Below are 27,249 nucleotides of genomic sequence, written 5' to 3'. Positions count from 1 at the left end.
CTGTGCTCTTCTTTAATACTACTTTTTTCAGTCACTCACCTCGCATTCATTGCCCAAATTGACATTGCGACAGTTGCCATTCCAGTAAGCATGCGAACAGGTGTTCACCGATGCGTCATACTGTTGGGTCCAGTGTGGTTCCGCCTCCTCGCTGGGCACCTTCTTGTACTTCTTCTCCAATTCTGCCAATGATTCGTGGCGTATTTGGAGTCCCGTGTTGGGCCGATATACTTGATACATTATGTCTTTCTTGTTGAGACTCTTCTCCTTTTTCTTGCTGTTGGATTGCTGTTGTGGCTGTGGCGTTTCAATTTCCACCGCAAGAATAGCGGTGCGTTTGCCATTGCGCACTTGATGCGAGACATAGAAGCCCTCAAATTCGCTTATCAAATCGGCGTATCTGTAAATGGTAAAGGCAATTAATGACAGTGCAAAAATTGAGGTTATGTGGCGTTGATTTGTATCCTTTGCAGCTGTGGTGTCCGCGGACTCGTTGCTGCGTTGGCCGATATACGTTACTACTACTCACTTGTCAATAGCTTCCTGCCAGATCATGCCACGTTCCACACGTACCGTATGCAGTTCGGCGGGTGCTTTACCGGTGGCGTGTTTGCGTATGAAGCGAACGAGCTTGACGCGCGTTACATTTTCGCCGGCGGCGCCCAAATCTGCAAGAATGAGCATGAAATCGAAAATTTAAACTTCCATAATGTGAAAATAGTTGCAAACTGTGTTGACCTACCCAAAATGCCCAAATCGAAGCGTCCACCACGCTTCGCCTGATTGATGATGGCGTTCAGCGTGTCGGTGAAGTATTTGAAAAGTCTGTTCTGCAGCTCTACCGGCATGCCGAGTATGCGATTCAAGAACTTCGATATATTGTTGTACTCTTTGTCCAAACTCAAGACGCCCGGATTGGATTCGCTATTCACTATAATACCCACACCGACTAGTGCGCCAGCAATGTCTTTGAAGAAGTCACCCTTATAGTCATTGGGCGGCGGCACCAACGGCGACTCATAGCCCATGATCGTCTTCATCACCGTCTCCAGAGCGGTGCGTCCATATTTGTTGTCTATATTGAATTGAGACAAGTCGCGCGTCTCGGTGGCACGACGATCGCCATGTGTCAGCGCACCGAGCGATTCCAAACGCTTCGCTACTGTCGAGGCGAAACGCCGCTCACCCGCTAAATCGGATATGAGAAATATGTACTCGGGCGCATTCACTTGATTGGAACGATGTGTACGTCCGAACTGTTGTATGGCACGATCAGCGGACCATGGCAGCTCCAGTGTGATGTGCACACGCCGACGTTGATTGCGCACACGCCGATCACTCTGTAACGAAATACCGCTAGATGCCGCCTCTGAAATGATGGCCACATCTTTTTCGCCATCCATAAAACGTTGCTTCTCGGTGATGTTGAGCGTCTCTAATGGCACATCCTGTTCGGAACGCGACTCATACTGTATAGAACCGTCGTCCGATTGCACGACGCGTCCTTTGCGACCGGTCATTTCGGCCACATTATCGGGCCCGCCGAGCTCGTCAATCAGCTGATCGAGCGTGTTCGGTGGCAAGCGATCGCCGAGTCTTTCAATTTTACGCAATAGCTCCTCTTTCATGCTGCAGGCACGCTCAATGGCGTCCTTCGGTGGTGGACCATAATTCAATTTGATGCCGTTAACACCAATTTGCGTTACGGTGCCCTTCAGTTCTTGTTTCTTCTGCAGCAGGTCTTGTATGCGATCTTGTGTGGACACTGGCCCTAAGTGACACATACGAAAATAAAAGTTAGTATGAAAATTTACAAAATCAAAACTACAAACCTTTGCGTTTTGGTACCACCGCATTTGCAGTGGCTGATACGCCGTTAGTGTTTGTGGCGCTAGCAGTTGGGACTGTTGTATTGGCGCTGTTATTGTTGTTACTATTGGCAGTTGTGTCCTTCGGTTTTGCCTTCTTTTTAGCCTTCTTCTTCGAGCGCGCCACCCACGGATCATTATCACTGTCGGAACCGCTGAAGAAGGGATTGAAGTCAGAGGACTCACAGCTGTCCGAGTGCGCGGCCACATCTGACTCCTCAGACTCCGAGTTGGACATTTTGCAATCACTGTCTTCCGATTCATTTTGTGAATCATCATCGGAATCATTCCACGAGTTTTTGCGCGATTTCTTTGTACGTGCATCCTCTCGCCCCATCTTACGTTTGCTTCCCACAGTGCTGGATGACGAAGAGCAGGGCTCTTCTTTAATGCTCGCGGTCTCACGTTTGCTGGTCACCTCCTCAATTATGCTTTTAATGTTTGTCTTCACATCGGAATAACCACCCAAACCGAGTATGCGATTGATACGGTTGCGATCGGGTGCGGGGAAATGCTTCTCCACCAGTGATTGAAAAACACCCCTATGGGTTAAGAAAACACACATAACCGTTAGAAATGGCGCTGTTTATTTCATTTTCCGGTGCTTACTTTGCGGTGGACACAAAATCAGTCAGTTCTCCATCATCTCTCTCCAGTTGTTCGAGCGTGCGCGCTTCGCCCGTGGATTGCAGACCAATGACGACGCATTTGCCGTATTTAATCGCCTCGCGCGCCACCTGCACTGCGTGATTCACCTTCGCCGCAATGCAGAGGTATTTGAAGAAACGTTGATGCGAGGACCAAAACTGACCCCACATAGTTTTCTTCATGCGACTCTCGGCGTCTATGAGTTCAGCGGCTTCAGTGAATTTCTGCATGGCCTCGACCCACTGAAATAGAAGACAAATTATGTAATCGCTTTTCAAAGCAGTTGAAAGCGTCACGCGCGCTTACCAACTCCACAGACTGATCGTAGACCTTGCGAAACTCTTTGGACAGCGAAACCTCCTCAATTTTAAATGTCACACCGTGGAAGCTTAGCTGACGGGCTATATACATGCCGCGCAATTTCATGTCCATAGCCACGATTTCCATAGCGCCAACGCCGCTGCAAATATGAAATGATTTTTCGGTAACTTTTGGAAGAAATTGGCTATTAGAAGTACCATATATGAGCGGTAAACATGAATTCCAAATTTCTGTTCTATCTTGCATTCCGCCACAAAACCGTTACTCTATGCAAAAGCATACAAATAACTTACCGTTTCTCCACTGCCATAATAAAGTCATTAAATGCTGGAAATGCAGTACCCTGACCCCAGAGGCCCAAACGCACCATGTAAGCCATATTTTTGGGCTCTGAAGCGCCTGTGGCCGAAGCGTAGACAACTCGCGCCCTTGGCAATTTATTTTGTAGCTCCAATACCGTTTGGCCCGTCTTCGTGGGCTTACCTGAACCAACAGGACACAAATTCTTGGCCTTGTGACACTCGTCGAATATGATGAGGCCATCGAAATCTTCGCCGCACCACTGTAATAACTGCTTTAAGCGTGATTTGTATTTGCCAGTCTTGTTATTGGATTCTCCAATGAGCGCTGAATATGTGCTGAATATAACGCCGCGCTTGCAATTGTTATTCACATCTGAAGATATTTTGGCGTATTTGAACTGTGCGGCGACGAGTACAAATATGAGTATTTAATGTAGTTGAATTTTGAAAACTTGTTTCAAATAATAATTACTAACCTTATTCAGCGCGTGCACTTCGATTTTGCTCGCGCCAATGTCCAGCAAATCGCGCTCGGCGTCATACTTCAGATCATTGGATACCGAAATCCAGAGCGCCTTTTTGCGCCCCTTCAGATAGTTTTCATAGATTATGCCGGCGATAGTACGACCTTTGCCCACACCGGCGCCATCACCAATTAAAAAGCCTGCGCGTGTGCCATCTGGCAGCATGTGATCGTGCGCCTGCGAGGCATACGTAATGGACTCCAACTGCAGCGCGCTCAAGTAACCGCTATTAATGGTGTCCGGTGGAATGGAAAGTTTGTAGTAAACATCACAGGGTTCGACGGAAGAGAGCGAGGCGGTCTCTACCACTGGATCGGGATGCTTTTTGCCCAGTTTCACTAAATTTGCAAATAAAAAAGCGAAATATTTAGAGAAAAAGTGATATTTTACTCTGTTGCGCGCGTGCAACTTACATTTAGCGGGCCAATACTCGGCGTAAGTCTCGGCAACACCCATTTCTTCATAGTCTACTTCCTCCTCCTCAGGTGCAGGTGCAGCAGTGACAGTGGCGGGTGCCATCTGGAAAACATTTTAAAATTAACTCTGTGCTAGTTTTATTATGGTGCTGCGTCTGGTTTACCTTCATCGGCTGCATGAAGAGCTGTGCCAGCACGTGATTCGGTATGCCGCTGGTAAGAAAGGATGGATTAGCCGCAACCAAGGCTTGTATTTTCTGCATTATCAAAGCGTTGGTCTTGGCTTGTGAGGACGCCGCGGTGGCGGGCGGATTGGCGTTTGCGGGCACGCTGGGCGCGGCGGTTGGCGCTGAGTCATAGCCGAGGCCCATGCTCACTATAAAAATAGGGGAAAGAAGCAAATACGAAAATAGGTGAAAGACATGTGTGTTTGAGAGACGATAAGCAGTTGATTAAGCTATATGAATATCATAAATAATTGCTACTATAATAAGCTTCAGCAAAGCAAATCATAAAAGTTTTTTCAAGAGAAGTTAAGTAAAAAAAAAATTTAAAAAAAAAATTAATATAATCCAAAATAAATTTATACAAAATTATACGCAAACGTCAAACTAATGTTTTTATAATTAGTAGACTTTTTTGTTGGTATTTTTGGCTTAATTGTTATTGTTTTTTAATGTACACAGTGCAAGTGTTGAGTAAATGTTGGTAGAGTGTGCTGGCATATGTAGATTTCAGTATTTTCAGAAATGTATTTAAAAAATCAGAAAATTCAAATTAACAAACGTATGCTTTGTTTTTGTTTTGTGAAGTAACTACCGCCAATACGCATAAAATTATTTTGTTCAAAAAACTGTTTTCCAATGTTATTTTTGTAAAAAGCACACAATCATTTTTTTAGGTTAGAAACATAACTAAAGTTAATACTATTATAAGAATATTTTCAAAAATATTTTTAAACTTCTAGCGCTTAAATACTGGTATGTCGTTAGTGTAGAACATCTTAACTAGCGTTTGAGGAAGAAAAAACGTTGTTTGTTACCAACATTACTCGACTTACTCTGCGCCAATAAAGACGCTGCCATATTCAGATTCGAATTTGTTTGATAGTAATTGCCTGTGCCGCCCAACACGCCAGCGCCAGCACCAGCGACCGCCGCCAAGGCAGCCGCATTAGTGTTAGTGAGCGCGCCGATGTTGGGCAGTGCGTTGAGGCCGCCAGCCGCGCCGAGACCAGCTGCGAGCAGCGCGCTCAAGCCGGCCGCGCCGCCGGGTACATTGCTCGGACCAGCAACACCAGCGCCACTGGCTGCAGCATACGCGGCCATATTCATCAGCTGATTGGCGCTGAATGGCAGTGGCGTTGGTAGGCCGGTGTAGCCGGCGGCCGCAGCGGCGGCGGCTGCTGCTGCTGCTGCAGCGGAGCCCGAACTGCTCGGATAGTTGGACATTCCGATGGCTATGTTTATATATTGCAAATGCATTTGTCATTTTATTGGTTGATGGTGATTTAATTGATTGTGATTACATATTTAGTTAATTAGTTGGTTAGTTGTACGGTTGATTGGTTAGTTAATTGATTGCGGGCGTGTAAAAGAAACAAATAAAAAAGACGATACAAAATTTACATTATACACTAGTCATACAGAGAGCGGAGCGTTTACTGTGCACAGTTTGAGGTTATGTAAATTTGCAATTCAATTCATTTAATTTTCTGAAAAAGTCAAATTATTGCTTTCAAGTCAACAGTTATTTTGCAAGCAGTCCACATTTTTGCAAAGAAAATACAGAATATTTGCAAATTTACGAACAAACTGTGTACACCTGCATTATAAAAACATATTTTTCAATTGCATGCTGTTCCCTCAGCTAATAACTAGCTCTAGCGTAATTAGATTCGCATATGTTCCCATTATTATTGTTAGAGATTAGCGCGTTCGCTCGTTCGCTTGCTTACCTGCCGGTGCTGCTGCGCTTTTCTTCGGCATATTGTTGTTGTTCAGTAATGAAACACCGCCTGTTGTTGGTTTTGTTGTTATTATAGAATTATTTATACGCGGTTGATTAGTTGTTAATAGAGAATTATTATTATTGCTAATATTTTTGTTGTTATTGCTGCTGGCGCTGTTTGGTTTGTGTCCGCTGTTTTTCGCATATATAACCGCGGTTTGTAGATCACGACCACCGCCTGGAAAAGAGCGCAGAAATAGAAGATTTAATAAAAAATACAAATAATATTGAAGCTTACGTTTATAGAATTTGAAAAAGTGTATAGAGAAAAAGCAACAAACGGTAATTCAAGGGCAAAAAATGTTATTATATAAACTGAGCTGAGAGCTTGACGTATAATGTCAAAGCTAACAGTATTCCAGTTAAGTTACGGATACAAAAAATGCTCCTAAAATCCATATAGCAATTCCGAGGGGGTTTAGAGTTTATAGAACCCAGCTTTCCTCCCTTAAAAATGCTAAAACCATATAAAATTAATTACAAAAGTTCGTTCAAAATGTTTACTCGAGGAATTAATTGGTGCCTCAGCCGACTGATAACGATATAACGAAAGCCAACCTGATATACATGGGTTCGATATCACAATGCGCCCAATTACAAAGAAAAGTTTCGGAAAATTGTCATCCTTCACAGGCAAACGCAGATCTACGAATATCTCTTTACCATGAAGAACCTTCTAATAAAATTCATCAGCTCCTCGGAGGCGGCTCAAAACTTGAAGGGTCTCCATTTGTCAAACAGTATCAAAAGGCACGCTAAAAATGGATAGATGATGATGAACCAAATATTTCGGTTCGGTCGGGTAAAGTTCTGGAATTGTACTTAGTACTTAGATCCGATTGTCCCAAGTAGCAGGAGGGCCAACGTTGTCCACTTGGCAATTGCTAGCCGTTTACAATTCCGGATCTGTACTGACAGCCCCAGGGAAAAGGACATCTACTGAGTATTTAGATCCGAAAGCCCAAAGGAACAGGATATCTAACGTTGTCCACTTGGCAGTCGCTGGTCGTATACAAATCCGGAGTACTTAGATCCGAGTACTTAAATCCGACTGTCCTAAGTAGCAGGGCGGACAACGTTGTCCACTTGGCAGTCGCTGGCCATATATAAAACCGGGCCTGCGCTGAGTACTTATATCCGACTATTCCAAGGAGCAGTGGGTCCAAGTTTGTCTACTTGACAGTCCTAGGCCGTATACAAATCCTGATCTGTTCTGGGTACTTAGAGAAACAGTGAGGCTAAAGGCTCAAATTCGTCCTTCTAGAGGCCAAATGTATCAGTGCATAACTTTACTGCAAATAGTAGAGCTAGTAGCCACTCAAATCGATAAAACTGACTTCAACGTTCAAGGAATTCGTTGCTTAGTTTTCTTCCTTCAGACTCATATCATATCAAAACACATTTAAATCTGCATATATTCAAAAACTGTGAGAACTACTCTCAGACAAAATACTGAAGCTAATTTCTCCTTGCTCAGACAAATTATTAAGTTAAAATATTTCATAACCAGAGATCCAATCAGTTTTAATATGCCACTTAAAATGAAAATCAAGTCCCTTTAAATAGGCATATGTTACGACCTCTCCCTTAAACTCGACTCAAAGAATTTTTCGTTCAAGTTCTGTTGAAAATGCATATTTCTAGACCTCTCGTTAGTTAACCTTAAATGTTAAACATAACGCAAGTCTTTTTTCTTGAAGTTTCAGCCAAATGTTGCCGTTAAAATAACACGTCTCTTCTGCCCCTCATCCATTGACCTAGATAAAAATATAACACTTTGCAACATTTAATTATATGCCTTCAATGATCAATCAGCTGATTTGATATCAAAGTATCTAAAAAAAAAAAACTGACAAAAATTACGAATTTTTTCGCTCTCTTTTCTCGTGTTTGTTTTCGCTCAACAAATCATATGATTGCCCCCATGGGACACAATGGTTATTTACATTTGGCGCGTCGCTGTCCGACATTTGTTTTTTCTTTTTCACCGCTCCACGCTGCCAACGAAAGCCAATACAAACAAAAAATGCCGGCATTTTTAGTTGCTTCTGCTCAAATCACATTGGCGCTCTCATTTATGTTGTCTGCTGCTCTTTTTTGTTTTGGACTTTTGGCTTTTTTACTTTGCCCAGTTTTTTCGCAGCGTTGTCTCCCCAACAAAGCGCCTTTGTTGCGCTGCTAGTTGGCGGCATGGCTGGCTGGTTGGTCAGTGTAGTTGGCGGCGGCCGCGTGCGCGCCAGAAACGAAATAGAAATACAAACAAAACGACTGATAGCAAAGAGGTGTAGAGTTGCGCTGATAATGAGCGCGTTCTTTTCGTGTTTTACATGTGTTTTTGTGAGTTATAGATGTATATATGTATATAAATAGTTTTTTTAGCACGAGTGTACTTTGCATATTTCAGCAACAAGTTTCAAGCGCAAAATAAAGCAAAAAACTAAATTATATATGCCGTGTGTGTGTAAGTGTGGGGCATAAAAATGTGTTACATTCTTTGTTATACAATTCGATTTCGATTTCAAATGAGGGTTGGCCGAGTTCCATTTTTATTGAAACAAGCGTGTGTGTATGTGTATGCGTGAAAAGCTCAGTGGCTACACACTGTTCACCGGTTTGTGGGAAAATAATTGAAAAATGTGGTTTCGATATGGATTTGCAATAAAATCGGAAAGTAATGAGGAAAAGTACATTTTGATTGTATGGATGTACATACATACATACATATGTAAATATGTGTGAAAATATGCTTCTTGTCGTCACAGGATTACTTCCGCATAATTTCTGCTTCGAACTCAATTATTTCACAATTACTCTTCAGAGGAATGTACTTCTCCAAGCGCATTCTTATGTCAGCTCCTTAACGTCCACATATCAGCGTCGTATAATAGGAGCGAATAAGGAGATCTTATATAGTACTGATAGAGAGATCTGTTTCTCAATTGCCTGCCGATCCCTAAGAGAAGAATTATTCTCTGCTTAACCTCCAGGTTTAGATTATTGGTGGAATTTATGTTGGTTCCAAGATATACAAAGTCCTTCACTTTTTCAACAGTGAAAAAGTTCTCAAGACGCGAGGAGTCTTTGTGTGTGGCCTCCAAGTATTTTGCCTTGTCCTCGTTCACCACAAGACCAACCTCTTTCGCTTCTTTTTCTGGAAAAGGTTATGCTGACATGGAGACATAACATCGAGTAGGCAGCTCTTATACGTGCTGTCGAAAGCGGTTTTGAAATCGACAAAAAGATGATAGGTGTCAAACTGTTTGCCAAGGATCGTTTCCTGGATTTGACGCATTGGGGCAATGTAGTCCATGGTGTATTTAACAGGTCTAAAGCCGCACTAATAAGGTCCAATCAGTTTATTTACAAGGGGCTTAAGGCTTTCACACGATACTGTCGAATGAACCTCATATGTAATGTTAAGAAGGCTTATCCCGCGGTAATTAGCACAGACTGCGGAACCTAACAGCTCAGCCGGTAATTGTTGTTCTTAAACCGCATTCGATTATTGGTGCCGATTTTTCTTCATCCATCACAGCACTGCTTTCCCCATTTAGCAGTTTCGAGTTTTCATTCCTGTGTTTACAGAAGCCAGCCCGGCCTTGTAAACATTCTTATTGATATGAAATTGCCAATCACATTTCAAAAGCCTTTCTTGTGTACCTTAGCGTCTCTTACGGCCACTGGCACTGAATTGCAACCAGATGGATTTTACAAACATTAAATATGTTATTAAGAACATAAGAGCTTCTTAGAAAGTCGGAGTACGAATTTCCTGAAATCAAGTTGTTTGACAAGAAGTAGCTTCCATCAGGAGCTTGCGTTGTAGAAAAAAGTTTTCTAATGGCAAAAGAAAACCTGCCTTAATTAATCTTCTGATCTGAAGTGGTAAAGCTGTGGGCGCTCACGACGGCCTGAAGCCCATTAGCGACAAAAGGTTAAATCAAAAGCTACTCACTTTGCCTAAACGACATGAGACTCGAGTAAGGTATGATAGAGTTCTTACAAAATACATTATGGAACCAAAGTTAATGAAGTCCAAAGCATTAGGCGACTGTAAAGACCGTAGCCGCGGCTCTTCCCACGTCAGTCGGATCTAGGTAAACGGAAGGCATCCGGATTTTTATACTGTCAGCTCGGGAGTATTCCTCGAAATTACTCCGGAAATGTTTTCTACAACAACAACCGCAACCGTTTACAAGCTCTACAAATACGATATTTTTCGGAAAAATGGCAAATCTGAACTAAATTTATAGTAAACATCCTCTGTAGAATATACTTGAACTGCTACAGCAACAAGCTGGGATGACTCAACTGCTCTTCACATTTTATGCACGCTACTGTAAAATAAGTACGAAGGTACACATTGAACAGCCCTGACCCTGCCCACGACAAGAATTCCTTTTGTTTGCTTTAAGCAATTGAAATTTCAGCAGAGATTTACTGCGTTTCTTGTAAGGCCGAAGGGATTTATATTTAAAAAAAAGTTTTAAAAATAGAATAAGTAAAACAAAAATATAAATTGAAATGAAAACTGTCCGAACGCATAAAAACGTGTTTCAACAATTATGTCCGCTTGGTTCCCGTCACTTTCAAGCACATTTACAGCGCGGCAGCTGACCGCGTGCTGTCGTTGTGCTGAAGCGCGAGAGCGGCGTATTTCGACACTTTCGAGTTTACATAAAAATGACGTCATTGGCATTCCTCGCTGTTTTTGATTTTTAGTAATCCCCTCTTTTTAAGTATATGTACATACATAGCTACACACATACATACGCAGATTTTTGTTAATGAAAGATGAGTAAATTTAAACGCCTAGACAAGCACGTGGTCGCCCAACAGGTTTTCTCACTTATTATCAATTTTATTTTGATTTTGATTTTCAGCGCGCCAGACGCCGCACCGCGCCGCACAACGCCTTTTATGTCACTCGGTCGTGTAAAATTACCTGACAACCAAAAATCAGAAGAAAAAACAATAAAAATACAAATTGTCATTCTCAAACACGGCGCTTGGCCGCCAAGAGGTAAAGAGCAAAAAACCGATAAAACATTTTATAACAATTTTGAAATCGTTCACATGTTGTGGAGCTCGTGCTAGTGTGCGTAATGCCAAAGTGAGTGGTCAGCGGAAGCAAAAATCAAATCAGACGAGCGAGAAGGCGGCAAATGCTGGCGCTGCGGCTGATAAACCAAACGCTTGAGCATAAGCGGCACAGCGTAGAGGGGAAAACCTTGCGACAACGTTAGTGAGTTCATGCACGTGGTCGGCAAAAATAAACACTGGCGATTTGCCACCAAAAAAGATACTTTAATTTGCTGCTAACAGAAGGCTTAACAAAAAATCGCAGCGTCTTCGGACAAAATGAACAAAAATTACGGTTGGGTAATAAGCGATCGCTAAGAAAAAAGCGAAGAAGAGAAAAAATCAATTTTATGCTTTAAATCGAGCAATAATTTGCACAATTTTTTGGGTATAAATTAAAAAAAAAAATAATTGAAAAACAAAACAAACAAAATTACAAGGGAATTACATTTTTTTAAATCATCGCAGCAACTCGGTCTGACGTATGGAATGACTTGGCGCATTTTACGTCAAGATCTAAAATTGAAAGCGTACAAAATACAGCTTGCAAATGAACTAAAGCCGCTCGACAAGCGACATCACTTCGCTCTACAAGCTCTTGAAAAGTCCAAAAAAGATTCGACGTCTTCGAGCCAAATTTTGTTCAACGATGAGGCCCATTTTTGTCAAAATGGTTATGTAAAAAAGCAAAACTGCCAAATTTGGGACGAGGAGCAACCTGAAGAGATTCAAGAGCTGCCATTTCATCCAGAAAATAGAACGGTTTGGTGGTCATCTGTTCATATTTCTCCAAAAATGATGCCGGTGAGAACGTTATCAGCAATGACGACCGTTCTCGCGCCATGATAACCGACTATTTGATGCCTGAAATGGAAGCTCATGATCCCGACGACATTTGAGACATGAGAGACGACACCTCTTCCCTCACATCATCGCACCAAATAATGTATTTATCGAGAGAACGCTTGGGTGAGCAGATAGGTGGACTCAACGGATGGACCATCTGAAACGTAGCCGCGGCCAACATTTAAAAGAGATAATCTTCAAAAAATAAACGCCAAAAAATGATCTTTCAAATGATAATAAATATTCTCCATTAAATCTGAAGTTTCTGTGTTTTTTCTTAAAAAAAAAATAAGGAACCTCGAAATGGATCACCCTATAAATACAAGTATTGTACATAGTTCTGTATCTGTAGCTATAAATATGAAGCAAAGTCTTCCCAAACACTAATCTTCCGCCGTGCCCGCTAAACTTTTGAAAAAAAAAGAAAATTCATAATTATCTCAAGAATAAGTGAAATTCATGAAAAATGACGTCAAAAGTATAAGCACACACTAGACAAGAGAAACAAAAGAGTAAAAAAACAACTAGCGTATGTGCACACTTAAATGCGAGAAACTCATTAACTCATTGGGTTACGACACTACGACCTTTGCGCTATCATTATGTCTTGTATAAAAAGCAATAATAACTGTAAATGCATGTGTTAGAAGATTAATTGGAAGACTTACTGCTAAATGAGTGCTCAAGCACATAAATGAATAAAGATTACCACTCAAGAAGCAAGCGATAACAAAGATATGACAAAGAAAAAATAACTGGAAGCCGAAGACCAACACGAGTCAATGAAAACGTATAGGCGTTAGGTGATTCACAAATCTGTGTTCAAGGCTGGTTAAAGAATACCCAACCTCATTATCAATAGCAGCGAACCACTTTGTGATAAGACTAGTATGGATGGCAGGCCTCAGCGAAACTGCATGCAACTGTAAAAGCTGAAGAGCTAGCAAGAAAGGGTACCCTAGTTCCTCTAACAATAGAATTGGAACGGATCGGTGCCGGCTCTTCTCGTGTGTTATACTACTGTCTAGCTGGTCTTCGTGGGAACTTGGCCGTTGGATAACCAAATGCTTCCTGCACATTTGCACTTTTGGCCATAGATCTTATCGTAAGAGATTCAATGAACTCTTTGCCTTCAGTAAGGCTAGCCTCTCCCTATTTGTGGGTGTTCTAACATGACATTGCCTTGTAAGGTTGAAAATCTTCAGATTAAACATTTTTTGCGTTCAAAACAGTTCGATCTACGTTATCGGGAGGTCTTGGACTTCTATCTGGTAAAGAACTAGCGACCCAAAAGCTATTAGTATGCTTTACGCTGCTGAAAGAACCACAGCATCAAACCGCTTTCAGGTTTCCAATGGAAAATAGGTCCTCCGCCCAGAAGTTTTTTAAGCTAATACAACATAGTTTCTTTCCCAACTCTATATACTTATGTATGTAAAATTTTATATATGTATGTATGTATAATATATATATACGCCTTGACAGCTGCTAAGAGCATTTCTCAAGCGCATAATCTACTAGTGTACCCTTGATTGAATCGAACTACCATTTCAATTAGTGCATTACAAGCTTCTCGAGGTCGGAGTTATGCTATATAATTATGCACACACACACACAGCCACATGCCGTTCATGTCAATTATGCAGTTTCAAATATATGTACGCCGCGCGCTCCGTCCAACGCCATAACTCAACTTTGACCCAACCAATTGAGGGATTAAACTGGCGTTTCTTCGTAAGATGCGCAGACAAATATGCAGAATGCAACGCTGCTTGTTATATACGTATGTGTGTGTGTGCAGTTATGTGCCCGACTGCATTAACAGTTATATACTTGCATTATTTATAATATAAATGCATATGCCGTTGGGCGCAAGTCACGCTGAGCGCAGAAAGGCTGTCTCGGAAATGTAAATAATTAGCAACTGTTTACCGTTAGCTTGCACATATTTAAGTATGTATATATAACTATGTACGCTTATGTATAAGCAATATTTCGATAATAATTTAAACATGGCAGCGACCGACCTGTTTATCTTGATTATTAATTAGAAGACGAATTTTGGGTTTGCGACTTAGACATGCTGGGTTCGAGGTGTGGGTTGGGCGAAGGCAAGCTGCGTTTGCAACAAGGATAAGCAGACACATAAACACATACACATCCAATTCAAGGATAAACAGACCGAACGACACGAGTTTAGCGGGCTTTAGCGGGGGAGGGAGGCGCTAAGAAATTCAGAAACTCGTTGGTTGGGCGCGTGAGGGCTTATGAATAGCACAAGTGTTATTGCAACAGCGTGGTAGATTTCATTTGTTTTGTTAAAACACACGGTGAAACACAAACAATGGCGGCCGAAGGCATGGAGGGGGCACTGACGGCTGCTAAGAACTTTCTTTGCTGGGCGGTGCCGTCAACTGCTGGTGATTAGTCAAAGCACGTTGTGTAAATATTTGTGTTCACATAAGTTGCAAAGATTTGACGCCAACAGCGTCCGAAGCGTGTTAAGTGGAGGCATTGCCTGTCTTCAAACAGAGTTTAACGAAAATGGCCTTTCATTACCGCTGGTAGTTAACGTTTGAAGTGGACTGTAATTAAAATAGCCGTGAGACCAGTGCTTTCTGGTATCAATAGCCGCTGCAGAAGTAAGGACTTGAATTCCTCAATCCTCCTGGCGCGAATAGAGTTTTTAGTCTTCGATATGGACTAAGGAACACCAACGCTCTTTTGTTTCATTTATGGGCTTCAAAGTATGGGTATAATTTTTGCGAGCAAGTCTAGCTAACCTTTTCAAGAATTGTAAAAAAGTCTTACAAGCTCGACAAACAAAACTCTGTTCCGTCAGTCCGTAGAGCTTCTCTATACCTTTTTACTTCTAACTTATCAGACAAGATATTCAGTTCTCTGACGAAGCCATGGTTTTACCTAAGATCAAGGGTAAGCAATGGAAAGGACTAAGAACCAAAGTCAAAGACCCAGAGACGCACATAGTGTGTGACTTGGCTTAATCCGTGCATCAGTTTTCGGGTTTTTGGGGCTAATATCAATCTCAGCTCGATTAAAACTCTGAATCAGTGAATATAAATCAAGATTGAGGCACGCACTGTTAGACTTAGAAAAAGCGAAAAGGAGAGGAAGCACGTGTCATTCAGCTGCAAGATTTTCAGTGACCATGAAATGCGACAAAGACTCAATTGAGACACCATTACCGAACATTCTTCTGTAACAACTTTTTGTTCCTCCCACACTGTGGGACTTGCTGTCACTCCAAATGTCAGAAGCAGTTCTAAGAAACACATTTCTCCAAGACAAACCAGTTTTTGCACTGCGATAGCGACATGTAGTCTGAGCTTTCACTCAAACTTCGTATAATTGGCAGCTTATTGCGCAAATTTGACGCGTTTAGTCCTGGGATTACAACATTTTGACAAACCAGCAAACGGACCTGTGAAGAGGCAAACAAGCCACGCCCTGGCCTCCACGCTAGTAAAACCCCGCCGAACCCGCTTGCTGCAACTAAAGCAATCACACATAAGCAAACAAGCTGCAGCAGCTTTACTGTGTACACACTCGAGTTATTGCAAATGCAAAACTTAAGAAAACACCCCCGTACCCCCACCACTCGGCCAACTGCAAGCAACCGCGCCAAGCACCGCTGCCATCTTCGAAGTAATTGCATTAGGTCTTTGTTATGCAATTAGCATAAGCATATGCGTTCGCTTGAGCACTTATGTGCATGTAAGTTGCCGTTAAGTACACCTATACAAGCTGAAACTAACCAGCGGCCAGCGCTCAAAACGCACGAAACGCACACACACGGAGCCAAGGTTAGCGCAGCAAACAATGTCCGAAATTTCAACAACCACCCACCCACCTACGGCCACTTCACTGGGCCTCACACCCACCGCGGCTCAGCTCAGCTCGACTTGGCTCATTTTCCGTTATCCTTGGCATCGCAATATCTGCGGCTGACGCAAATGCATTTGCTGCTGAAGACATTATAAACATAATTATAATTATTTGATAACGCCCATCCAACTGTACTTCCGACGCCTGCCTTCCCCACCCGTTCCGTCGCTGGCAATCAGCAAATGTGAGTGGTCGCCATTGAATGTGGCATTTCGAATTCCATATTTGAGTTTCGGTTGTCATGCCGGAACTATGCAAGCGATGAATTATTGACGATTTTTAGTAACCAAATATTATTGGAATAAGACCTGTTTGACTGTAGCTGTTCTGGTATGGGTGTGTTAATTTGCATTGCTGTTGTCGAATGTAGATATTGTGTGGTCAGCGGTCGGCATAGCACAGTGCTGCAATACAATACTAATAACTCTGCAAAGCAATCCCAAAGGAAGGCAGAACAGCTTTGAAATTACTAATTAAGATAATTATTTTAAGAACTGAATGTTTCAATTGCACTTTTCCCTTCGAAGAATTGAGAAGTACAGCATAGTCCAGCATTTGCATGGGACAAGCTCATAGCTTTCGTCCGTTAGATCGCACCTCAACTCGAGGAGAAACCGAAATTTATAAGAAATGGGGTTCTGACGGCCGTTGGCTGGATCGTGGGTCCATGTATTGGTCTTGACAAAAAGTTATAGCAAAAGGAATTTGTACAACTTGCGTCTGATATACTGTTTTCCAACCTTAAAACAGCACCTTTTTGGTCAACGGGTTCACCTTAAAATAACCTATATCTATTTATGGACAACGTCCGGTATGTTTAACGTTGGTACCTGCTGATGACAGCCTTACCAATTGGCAGTGTGGAATGGACACAGTGACCACCTTCGTAGGGTTCAAGGCCCATCTAAAACAACTGCCGTGCTTTGGGTCCGGCACCCGGTTGCAATGCAACTCCACATTCAATTGACAAAGTGCCAGTTCTTCCCGCATTTGGTTTTTAACCACAACCACCACGATACTCTCCGAGGAGCCAATCCACATGAGCAGGTTGGAGTGAACTCCAAGGGCTCCTGCTCTCCGTGGTACCAAAATTAAGTCTCCGGTCAGACCGCCTAGTCGAAGCTACTACCAGTTGAGTTCCCTCTGGACCGTTGGAGAGTGTTGCACCCCATAAACACTTCACATACACATACTGCTCATACAAAAGCTAACCCTAATTGCCAGCTGAACACCTTCGCCACTTAAACAACTCACGCGCAAACGGCCCAACTGTTCGGAAACTTAAGGAAACCCTCAAGAACCCAGATTAAAAAAACACGAGAGAGGGTTTTCTTGTCCTTTCCTCTAAACAAGTAAAACACGTGTCCCTAAATCAATACAAAACAAGCCTCAAAAGTACCATATTCTTGTTTTTGAACACGCTGTGTCAGTCCCAAGTGAATTTTCCTATTAAATTCTTATGTAAACTAAAATCTTAAAATCTTAAAGCGATTACGCACTTGAAATCGCAATTCACAATTTCCTCAAGTCCAAGCAGAACATTAAATAGACATTAAAGACATTCAAGACACTCATGACAACGAAGACGCAAGCCAGGCACACTGGACTACATTCTCAGCTAGCCGTGGAGAACTCATTGTTTTACCCAAACAGTAGTCAAATTGGTAAACAGGATATTACACGCAGGACAACAGTGATTACGCAAACAAAACAGTGGTCAATATGTTGGTGAACAAGTGTAGCAAATTGAGATAAATTGGAAAACATTCCAAACAAGCGCTTGTGCGCCCAAAAAGTCATACATACACACTGTACACATGTAAGCCAGTGTGAAAGTGCGCCCAAGAAAAGGACGAAGGAAACGCACTAAATGCATGGATTACCAAGTCTAAGCAAGCAGTAGGCCATGCCTTACCCAAATTAGAGGAGAAATCAGGAATGCAACTGGCAAGGACACGCAGGAAGCATACACGTACGCATGCAGCCGCAAGACAAGGCAATAAAGGCGGACAGGATGAAGCCAGGATGCATGTGTAAAACGGCTGACAGTTTAAGATATTGCTAAAATTTGCACATTTCGGCCAGACAACGGTCACTTAGGTCAGCTGACGAGCTCAAGTAATGCTCACAAGCAAGGCACGGCATGGCATGGCATGCCATCAACTTAGACACACACACAACCACATATTTTTTGTGGCCTAGAATTTACATTTTAAATGCCTACAAGTGTTTTATATTTACATTTCTTACAGTTGAGTGGCTTAAGTACATTTTGTGGCCAATTTGCTGAGACACACTCGGCAGCCTACGACCTCGTGTGTGCATGTATTTCACTTAAGCTAATGGTCATTGGAAGGAAGGAGTAGTTAATTGCTTTAGGAAAATATTCTTCTATGAAGACGAAAGTGTTTTTGCTTAAGAATGTAGTTGTTGTTGTATTTCCACACACTTCGTGACAAATTGCCGGGGTGGAGCGGGCGCGTGATGGACGGGCGTGGGAAACTCGCTTAGAAAGTAAAAGTGTTCGTGCGGTTGGTAGGGTAATTATTGTGTTATATTTTTGTTGAAGGAATGTAAGGATTGCTAAGCGGAGGGGGGATTGTAAGCTGTTAAATTTACTGGAAATTCGCAAAGACAAAATTTAAAGTCGAGCAGGAATATAGTATGGAAATTAATCGAGGTTTGTGGGAAGTGAAGAAGATGGACTTCACTACGACCTGTAGTAATGATAGATAACTCCAAAAATATAAGGACTATAAGTATTAAAGTATATTCTCAACCACAACTTCTGAAGCTGCTAAAAATTTCTCTGGTACATCTTTGGGTTAACTTAAGCAACCAACAGCACCTACTTCTATGCAAACGGGAGCTTATTAAAATTGTATACCTACCATTTAGATCCCACCTTCAGAAAATGGGCAAAGTGGATTCGGCAGAATGAAAAGCATGCGCTTAGGATGATGATAGGCTGTGACATTATCTATGCGATTATCCAAAGAATTTCAGAATAACACTTAAATTGGTTACCAGCCGAGAGCACAATGGGGCTTATGATGACCTAAGTGCATCCATCTGCAGTCCGGCGGTTATGCGCCTCCGTTTTCAACGATGTACAGATATACTTCCTTATAATCCTTCTAATTCAAGGAAGATAATGCCTGTGGATTTTATTTCACAGGAACTGCCACTTAGCTCCACATAACTGGCAAAGCCCCCAACTTAAGTAATAAGATTTTCATATAGGTAATTCTGGCAACACCTCTTCAACCGAAACTCTTACGAGCACGGAGGATGGAAGGACAGGCAGGTAGTGGAAAAATGCTGGGGAAGGGCGAACTTCAAGAGACTGTGGTATACCAAACTTTTGAGAACAAGTCACAACTGTAAGTGAAGCAAGGATGTGTGCGGGTTGCCAAGTTCTGCACTATAATTATAATCTATGTAAGTAGCTGAGTCCATCGAGGCGTTGGTTAAAGCAAACTTGCAGCAGGTGTGCAAATATATCGAATGACAAGCCTACCAACAAGCACACAGTGTTTCGAGTGTCTATGTGTAGCGGTCCAAGGCTTGAGTTATGTAATCATCAGTGGGGTACGAGTATACAGCACCGAAATTCCACTAATTTTCAATAGTAAATGCAATCAAACCAATACAAGTGCGCAAACACGCACACGCACGCATGGCATAAATTGCAAATGTATGGGTCGGCCGCACGGCCTACGAACAGTGCGTATTTCAGTCCAAAAGTTATCAGAGTGAGGAGCCAACTGTGAGCAACACGTTCGCCCATTGGTGGAATGAGCAATGCCTTGGCCAATAACAACGTTTACAGCAGCAGCAACAAAGTCACTCGTCCTGGCATAACAATTCGATGGACAACTGCGTGAATGCAAAACAATGCATGCACGCATACACATGCATTATGAACACACACACGCGTGGAAGGCACCTACAGAACTGCAGCGTGTTTCGGGTATGAAGCACTACGCAAATTATTGAAGGAAGTCGGGAGGGATACCAACGGAGTGAGTGAGAGAAGGATTACGAATTGGGAAATTGTAGGTAACTGCAATTTAACTGCAGCGCGGATGGGAGCAGTATACACCTGAAGCCTACTGCAGGAAGGAAATAATTGATGAAAACTTATAACTGGTTACTGGGATTATGAATAATGAATGAAACACACAAATTTTAAATTTCATAACTGCAGGAAAGTAATTTCCTACGATTGAAGAGGTATTCAGGGCGGAGTCCTATCCGAAAAGGGAACTGTAAACTTATATAAGCCATGTGTAAGCGTAGATAAATCTTGATTATTGAAGGAATTGTCTCCAGCCCTCTTAACTAAGCTTCAACAGGCTGAAAACTGCGATGGAAAACGTCTCCAGCTACTTGAGAAGTCGACAGGTAAGAAATGTTGTGTAGGTTCCCATTTATAAATTTTACCGATGGTATAGGACTGAACACAGAAAGACAGAAACTTGCAGAGTATATATAAAAAGTAGAGCGATTTGTCTGAAAAGTTTCAATCTGGGATCTTCTTGTCCGAAGAGAGACGGTTAGATACAAACGGAATGGACGGAATGGACGGAACGGACTATGCAACAGTTTTACCATTCCGGGCTAATAGATGGTCCGTAACACACAATAAACCCGCACAATTTTTGCCGAAATCACTGCGGAGATTTTATACCCTCACCAATCTAGAGCTGGTAGTTACAGACAGCTGGATTGTTAATTCAAAAAGTGGTGTATATTGTAGTTCCTGTTGTAGCGGCAGAAAACAATTCTAAAGTAATTCGGACGACTGGTGCCGAGTTCACAATCCTCGGCCGGAGCAAATCCGGATCCGTTCAGGTTGCTAAATCGCCTGGTACATCCTTTATGTACCCCTAACTTGATAACTGTGTGAATATTCCCTAGCTTGGAGCTCGCATGTCTGGTATTTAGGATGATGTACGTTCTGGCTACAGCGACCATTCAAAGTTCTCTTGTATTGTATTGTATTATACAAAGCGACGCTGTTGAGATGGAACGATAGGTCAGAGACCAGTAAACTCAACTATCATTTCGTGGACTATGGAAAATTTTGGACGAGGGGCGCTACGTAAAACTGAGAAGAATGTTATAGGCTTAGTAAATAAAAATACTTCGACAAAGTTGATCACTGGAACAAAACAAATTTCTGCAAACTAACGCACTACGAAATGCGAAAAACCATTGTACACTGTGTAAACAAGCCGGTTGTGGGGTCAGGAATGCACAATGTCAAACTATCACAAAATTCTAACGAAGTATGAATGCAAATATGAGCTGCAACAACGAACTGGCATACGGACAGGAGCTGAGGTTAGCCAGAAATACAAATAATGTGCATGGTTGCGGGATTGAATGCGGCTAGGGAATGGGGGCATCGACTTTTTGTGCACAAAATTTTGACAACATGAAAACACAGATATAACAGACGAGCGGAGCAAAAGAATGCAGAGAACGCGGCAGAGACACGTACAATGGAAGAACAAGAGAGCGAGGTATGGACCTGTAAGTACACGTACGGACATTTTCAGCGTTGATTTTTGAAACAGTATAGACGTGGAAGGCACAAGCTCTACACAACAGTGCGTAACGACAAAAACCAGCCACGTTGGGTTGTGTGTGACGCTTAAAGGGCAAAGCAGCAAAACTTTCGACTTTGTAAGTTTTTGTATTTTGTCAGCAAGTTGAGCGCTGCCGGCCCAAAACTAACGATTGCAGCAAATATTCGACTGACGCTCCCGACACACACAGCACACACTTCATGCCAACAGCCATTCCATCAGCAACGGCAACTCCCTGGCCAACAGCCTTCACGCACTCAGCCATCCAGCCTCGTGTACCATGCGTTCATTGCGCTTTGGTGCCCATCTTCACTTGAATGAAACTGTTGTGTGCTGTTTGTAAAGCTCTTTTTCGAAAACCCGAAAACCTCTTGTCAGTGGTTGGGGAAACTTTGGACTAACCTGAAGGGTTGTTGGTGGTGTTGGCGTTTAAATTCGTGAATGTAGTTTGCATGAAAATTTTAAATAAAGCGATGTGGCGTTTCTGTGTGGTGGGAGTCTTCGTTCTGCCACATATCCAAAGTCCACAGTCCAATGTGTGTGAATGGGTGGTTGCTTGTTGGTTGGCATAAATAAGCTAACTGCTTGGGTTTTACAGATAAATATTTGGGTTGATATGCAAGTGAGCGTGGTCTTTGGGAGTAAGTGTGTGCATGCGAGGCGGCTGAGTCTTACTTTCGTGTATTTAAAGAATTTAATTTGGAAATGAATTGTAGCTGTGTCAGGGCATCAAATTTGTAGTAATGAAACGTAAAGACTCAACAAAGTGGTGGATGATGGTGTGGTAGAGTAAGGCAAAGGAAGATTTTACGAACTTTCAGAACTATGCAAAAGGAAAGAGCAGTTCGGGTGGGAAATATTGCAGTATTAATTGTTCTAAAGGCAGATCTCGCTTGGGAACAGTATTTTCGATGGTATATCATTAGTTATGACGGGATTTTAATGTCTATTGGGGTTGACTGTAAGTGTATAACCAAACCGAAAATGCACTTCTTGCTGAATATAGAGAAGTTGAGTGGAGAAGGCCACTAAGATCGACAATTAAAAGTCTCCGTTCCCAAGACAGTCGAGGCTAAGTGACCGGAAAGAACCCGGTTTTTTTTTATCAAGGACCGTCAACTTGGCACAATTTTTCCACTTCCTTTGGGAATGTTTTCTGCCGTTACAACAACAGCAGTTCAACTTTTGCTAGGGACCTTAAAGTCTGCTGGATTTAGTAGAGCACTCAAACAACATGCTTGACAAAGTAGCTGAGGGCTCTACATTCATCAGACGCATCATTACTAGTGATGAGACGTAGGTTTATGAATATGAAGCCGAAACTTTCCAACAATCTTGAAAAAAAGAACCGAAACCGAGAAAATAAAACTCGCTCAAGGCACGAGAGGCCAGTCTTATAACTAGTGTATAAACTCAGGCGCCTATTTTGAAGACGATAAATGGAGTTGAATACGTGAAAATGTTTTTTTGTTTATCCGGGTCAAATTTGATCAGATGTATAAACAAGACAGATTTTTTTTTATTTTCAAAAAAGTAAGCAGAGATTGCGATAGCAGTCTCTAAAAATACATTATTGAAGAAAATCTGACATTAAACCACGAAAAATAAATAAGATTCGTTGATGAATTATGAACTTTACTAAAAAGTTGTTTCAACAAAATAACTTAAATATTTTATACCCGTTGCCTAATCTCCAAACACAATTATACGTATTCAATTATACATAAAGCGGTCGAGAATTACAAACTCTCTTCCCAAATCATCAAATCAACTCACCTGGCACTTCTATTTTATCTGGATCTTCATCATCATCGAAGTCAGAACAGGAATCATCATCATCATCTAAATCGTCTTTAAAATCAAGGGACTTTTTCAAAGAAGCCTGAAAGTAAGAGAAAATTATAAAAAAGGGAAGTTAGTGACTTGTAAACCAGTTATGTAAGTAAGCTTTTTAAAATATGTAGGAACCGTTTACAGTGCCAAACCAATTGCAGAAGACAGATCGAACGATAGATTGGCTTCAGGAGACGAGGGTCCATAGAAAAAAGGCTTACACACATACTTAAAGAATTTCTTAAAATATGTATGTGTGGTACTAAACAGAACTTTTGCTACGAAACAGCAAGAAAAAAGTTAACTTCGACTGCACCGAAGCTATAACACCCTTCACATACAGTTTTCATACAGAGACTAGATATTGATCGGTGAAACAGATACATATATGCCTTGTGATCCAATCTAAACAGTATGTTTGGAGTAAAGTATTATCTTGAACAATAATCCACGCGAAACTATGTGAAGATATCTTGTCTTCCATACAAGGACTAGATTTTGAACGGTACCCTATAGTGGGTTCGACAAATGAGCAGCTTCTTGGTGAAAAAATGACGTGAAGGAAAATATTTCAGCTCAATATCTAAAAAAACGCAAATTGTTCGCGTATATACAGGCAGACAGACGGACACGGCTAATTCGAATCAGTTCGTCAATCTGATGATAGTGTCTCCCACGCTTCCTTCTGGGTATTTTTTAAAAGAAAACCTCATTATCTCATTGCCACCAAGCTCACTCAACCCATTAAAAGTTTACTAACGGCTTTTATACAATAAAGAAGTCTTTCTTATCGCATTTTGTTTGAACTTTTCGACATAAATTCCTTAAATTTTAATTTTGTGGCCCGAACTAGCTTTTAGTGCATTTTCTTATCGCCTGAAACGAGAACGGCTTTGTTGTTTTCACACAAAACACGTCGAAAGAAGGCTGAGTCTACAACCCCAGACCCCTAGCAAAATTATTCCCAAAGTTAATTCGTTTTAATAGCTGTATAAGCGATGTTGTGTATTCTCGAGCGAATGTTGCCACCTCAAAAATCGATAGCCATTCAGCGGCGTACACAAAATCGCCGAATTAAAGGTAATTGGGCGCGGAAGCGAGCTGCGAAGTGAAGCTAGAGATTTCAGACACACTTATCGTTAAGTAACAAAAATCTAAATATTAAAAACTCACTAAATAACGGCACCTTCAGCAATTTAACACACTTTTTCTTTACACCAAATGCAGGATGCACTCTTCACTACGCTGCCACACTGGTACTTTTGGGTGTTCTGTTTTGTTGGGAGCCGCAAAGTACTGACGTCTTCACAGCAACTAACGTACTCATCAACTGGCGCTGTGTCTATGGACGACCGGGTCACACACTCTCGACAAGCTTAACAAAATTTCATTTTGAAGCACACAATTCACTGCGCTGCTGTTGTTGGCCGTTCTTGTTGTTGTAATTGCTGTGTGGCACAGGCACAACGGAGGATATCAACGCACACAGCAGCAGTGGCACAGGCGCGCAAAAGCAAGCCAGGAAAGAGTCGTCAAACGAGCGTAACAACCCTTTCGATAGGATATAATACTACAACAACACCAGCAACAACAGCAAAGAGCCGTGCACAAAAACAAAGCAAACATTGAAGCATATAGCACAACAGAGCGCAAGGCGGTGGGCGGCAAGTGAGCGGGAAGCAAGCCAGTGCCGGCTATAAAACACCCAGTTGGTATATAATGCGTGTGGAGTCGCTTGCCGTGCGGGCGGGCGGCGACTGGTATAGATGAAATATTCACCGATGGTTGGATTTATGTCGGTTTGTGTCGTGTGTGTGTGCGGACAGTAGGCTTTTGAATGGCACAAAATAGTTGCAAGCAGCGACACGGCTACAACAACAACAAGTGGGGGCACATAGTAGTGCCTCAATTAGCGAGCAATACCCAATATGGGTACATGTACGAGCATACAACGGCAAACTATGCTCAAAATACCACCACCGCCAACTGCAAGGGTACAAATAAATACACCCCGGCTGCCACAACCACTAACGGATGCGCTAACAACTGCCAACAGCCGCAATACAAACAATTATTGGCGCTCTGTCGCATTTACTGAGGAGGTCGCACTGGACGCCGAGGCCTAGTACTCGATCGAAGTGTACACAGCTCCACAGGGAGCTTGTACAGCAGGGCGTGGACGTGGAAAGTTCTACATAAATGCACAACCGCACAAACTTGCACCTGCCATCAGCTCGGTAGCTACCACTACCACGTCCAGTGCAGTGCTTTCACACCTCAATGCACAGTATTTTGTAGGCTGAAAAACTATTGTAGGCAACTTTAGCTGCAGGCCTGAATTGCAACAAAATTTGCAAAGATATTAGCATCATAGTGAAGCGTTTGCAACTCCATTCGAACCGTCCTCTTATCAAATACCTAAAACTGAAATACAAACTGACCAAAAAAGATCCAAACCCCCTTTTTATGGCTATCTACGTAGGTTGCTTGTTTTCTCTATTATTTCTGAACAAATGCTCTAAAATATACATATGTATACACCTAGAAAAGCTCATATATGAACTTTTATGACAGATCCTTACTACAAGGAGATTTTTTCGTTAGTACCTATGCATATTCAGCGAGATAAACCGCAGGCTTCAGCAAGCAAGTAATATACTAATTTTTATGCCAATCCTACCTACGATTCATGTGAAATTATATTTATCTTGTTCTTCTTTCTCTCCCTTTGGTTCCAACGGCGTGTACTGCGTCGAATACGTTCAGAGCTGGAGTGTTTTCGTCCATACGTAAGACATGACCCAGCCAACGCAGCCGCTGTCTCTTAATTCGCTGAACTATGTCAATGTCGTCGTATATCTCATACAACTTATCGTTCCATCGAAAGTGATATTCGCCGTGTCTAACGCGCAAAGAACCATAAATCTTTCGCAAAACCTTTCTCTAGAAAACTCGTAACGTCGACTTATCAGATCTTGTCATCGTCCAGGCCGCTGCACCATATAGCAGGACGGGAATAATGAGTGACTTATAAAGTTTGGTTTACTTGCATAACCTCAAACAAAATTTACATAACTCCGAAAAAAAACTAACATAACCTATAAAAATAATCCCTTTCGCAGAATTCTTTGTTTTTAAATTTACATATTTTTTTCATAATTATAGAGAACATACATATGTACATATGTATTGTATGATACGAAAAACCCACTTTCAAATTTTTCGAATAAACTATCCAAAATAGCAAAAAAGCCGTAAACAAACAAAAATATAAAAAAGGACTACTGAAGGATTTCACTTCCTTGACCGATAAGCTTACAAATACAAACCCTAAAAGGAACGACCTTCAAAAAGAAAGCAGCAAACTAAACAATGAGAGTAAACGCTCAGCAAATGAATGAGAAAAAATAAATCAGAAAAATCTAAAAAATAACAAAACAAAAAACTGTTAGAATAACAAAAGCAGCGCAGTTTCGCCACCAAATGTCCTGTGTCCTATATACAAATGCGCCATTAACCACTAACACTTATATACATATGCATGCAGCTGTGTATGTGTGTTGTATGAACATAAAAAGGATAATGCCCAGGATACGCATGCATATTTTCCTATTTTCACTTGCTGCAAAGGCGAAAATAAAAATAAAAACAGAAAACGCCGATAAAGCACGAGCATGTACATGGCCGCCATTGGCGCAACGAAAAAAATACGAAAAAACGACACAAAACGAGGCGAAAAATGTAGCACATTCTTGGTAAAAAAGTGCGAGCAAAACAAAAACGGAAAAAATCAACACATGTTCACAGCTTCAAATTGTACACTGTGAAAAAATGCGAAGCATAAGAAAATACATGGAAAAAATGATGGGCATGGATATACACACACACATATTTAT

General features: G+C 41.8%; 1 protein-coding gene across 2 annotated transcripts in view; it reads right to left on the bottom strand.

The window, feature by feature from the left end:
- Nucleotides 1-27,249, bottom strand: part of LOC105226145 (protein strawberry notch) — a 30,668-nt gene that overhangs the window by 1,443 nt on the left and 1,976 nt on the right. The window contains exons 2-14 of one of the 2 annotated variants that reach the window (XM_029550138.2): nucleotides 23,297-23,402; nucleotides 6,037-6,267; nucleotides 5,140-5,538; nucleotides 4,244-4,455; nucleotides 4,077-4,182; nucleotides 3,616-4,001; nucleotides 3,131-3,537; nucleotides 2,823-2,976; nucleotides 2,478-2,758; nucleotides 1,833-2,410; nucleotides 743-1,771; nucleotides 530-668; nucleotides 40-400 (exon numbers count right to left, since the gene is read on the bottom strand). In XM_029550138.2, the coding sequence (XP_029405998.2) occupies nucleotides 40-400; nucleotides 530-668; nucleotides 743-1,771; nucleotides 1,833-2,410; nucleotides 2,478-2,758; nucleotides 2,823-2,976; nucleotides 3,131-3,537; nucleotides 3,616-4,001; nucleotides 4,077-4,182; nucleotides 4,244-4,455; nucleotides 5,140-5,538; nucleotides 6,037-6,267; nucleotides 23,297-23,402 (4,389 nt within the window). The remainder of the gene's footprint in view (nucleotides 1-39; nucleotides 401-529; nucleotides 669-742; nucleotides 1,772-1,832; nucleotides 2,411-2,477; nucleotides 2,759-2,822; nucleotides 2,977-3,130; nucleotides 3,538-3,615; nucleotides 4,002-4,076; nucleotides 4,183-4,243; nucleotides 4,456-5,139; nucleotides 5,539-6,036; nucleotides 6,268-23,296; nucleotides 23,403-27,249) is intronic. The other variant, XM_011204931.4, reaches the window with a different exon arrangement.

Source organism: Bactrocera dorsalis, chromosome 4 (assembly GCF_023373825.1).
Source record: "Bactrocera dorsalis isolate Fly_Bdor chromosome 4, ASM2337382v1, whole genome shotgun sequence".
NCBI classification, from domain to species: Eukaryota; Metazoa; Arthropoda; class Insecta; order Diptera; family Tephritidae; genus Bactrocera; species Bactrocera dorsalis.
Note: the sequence above shows the minus strand (reverse complement) of the source record. Positions and strands in the feature narration are given on the sequence as shown.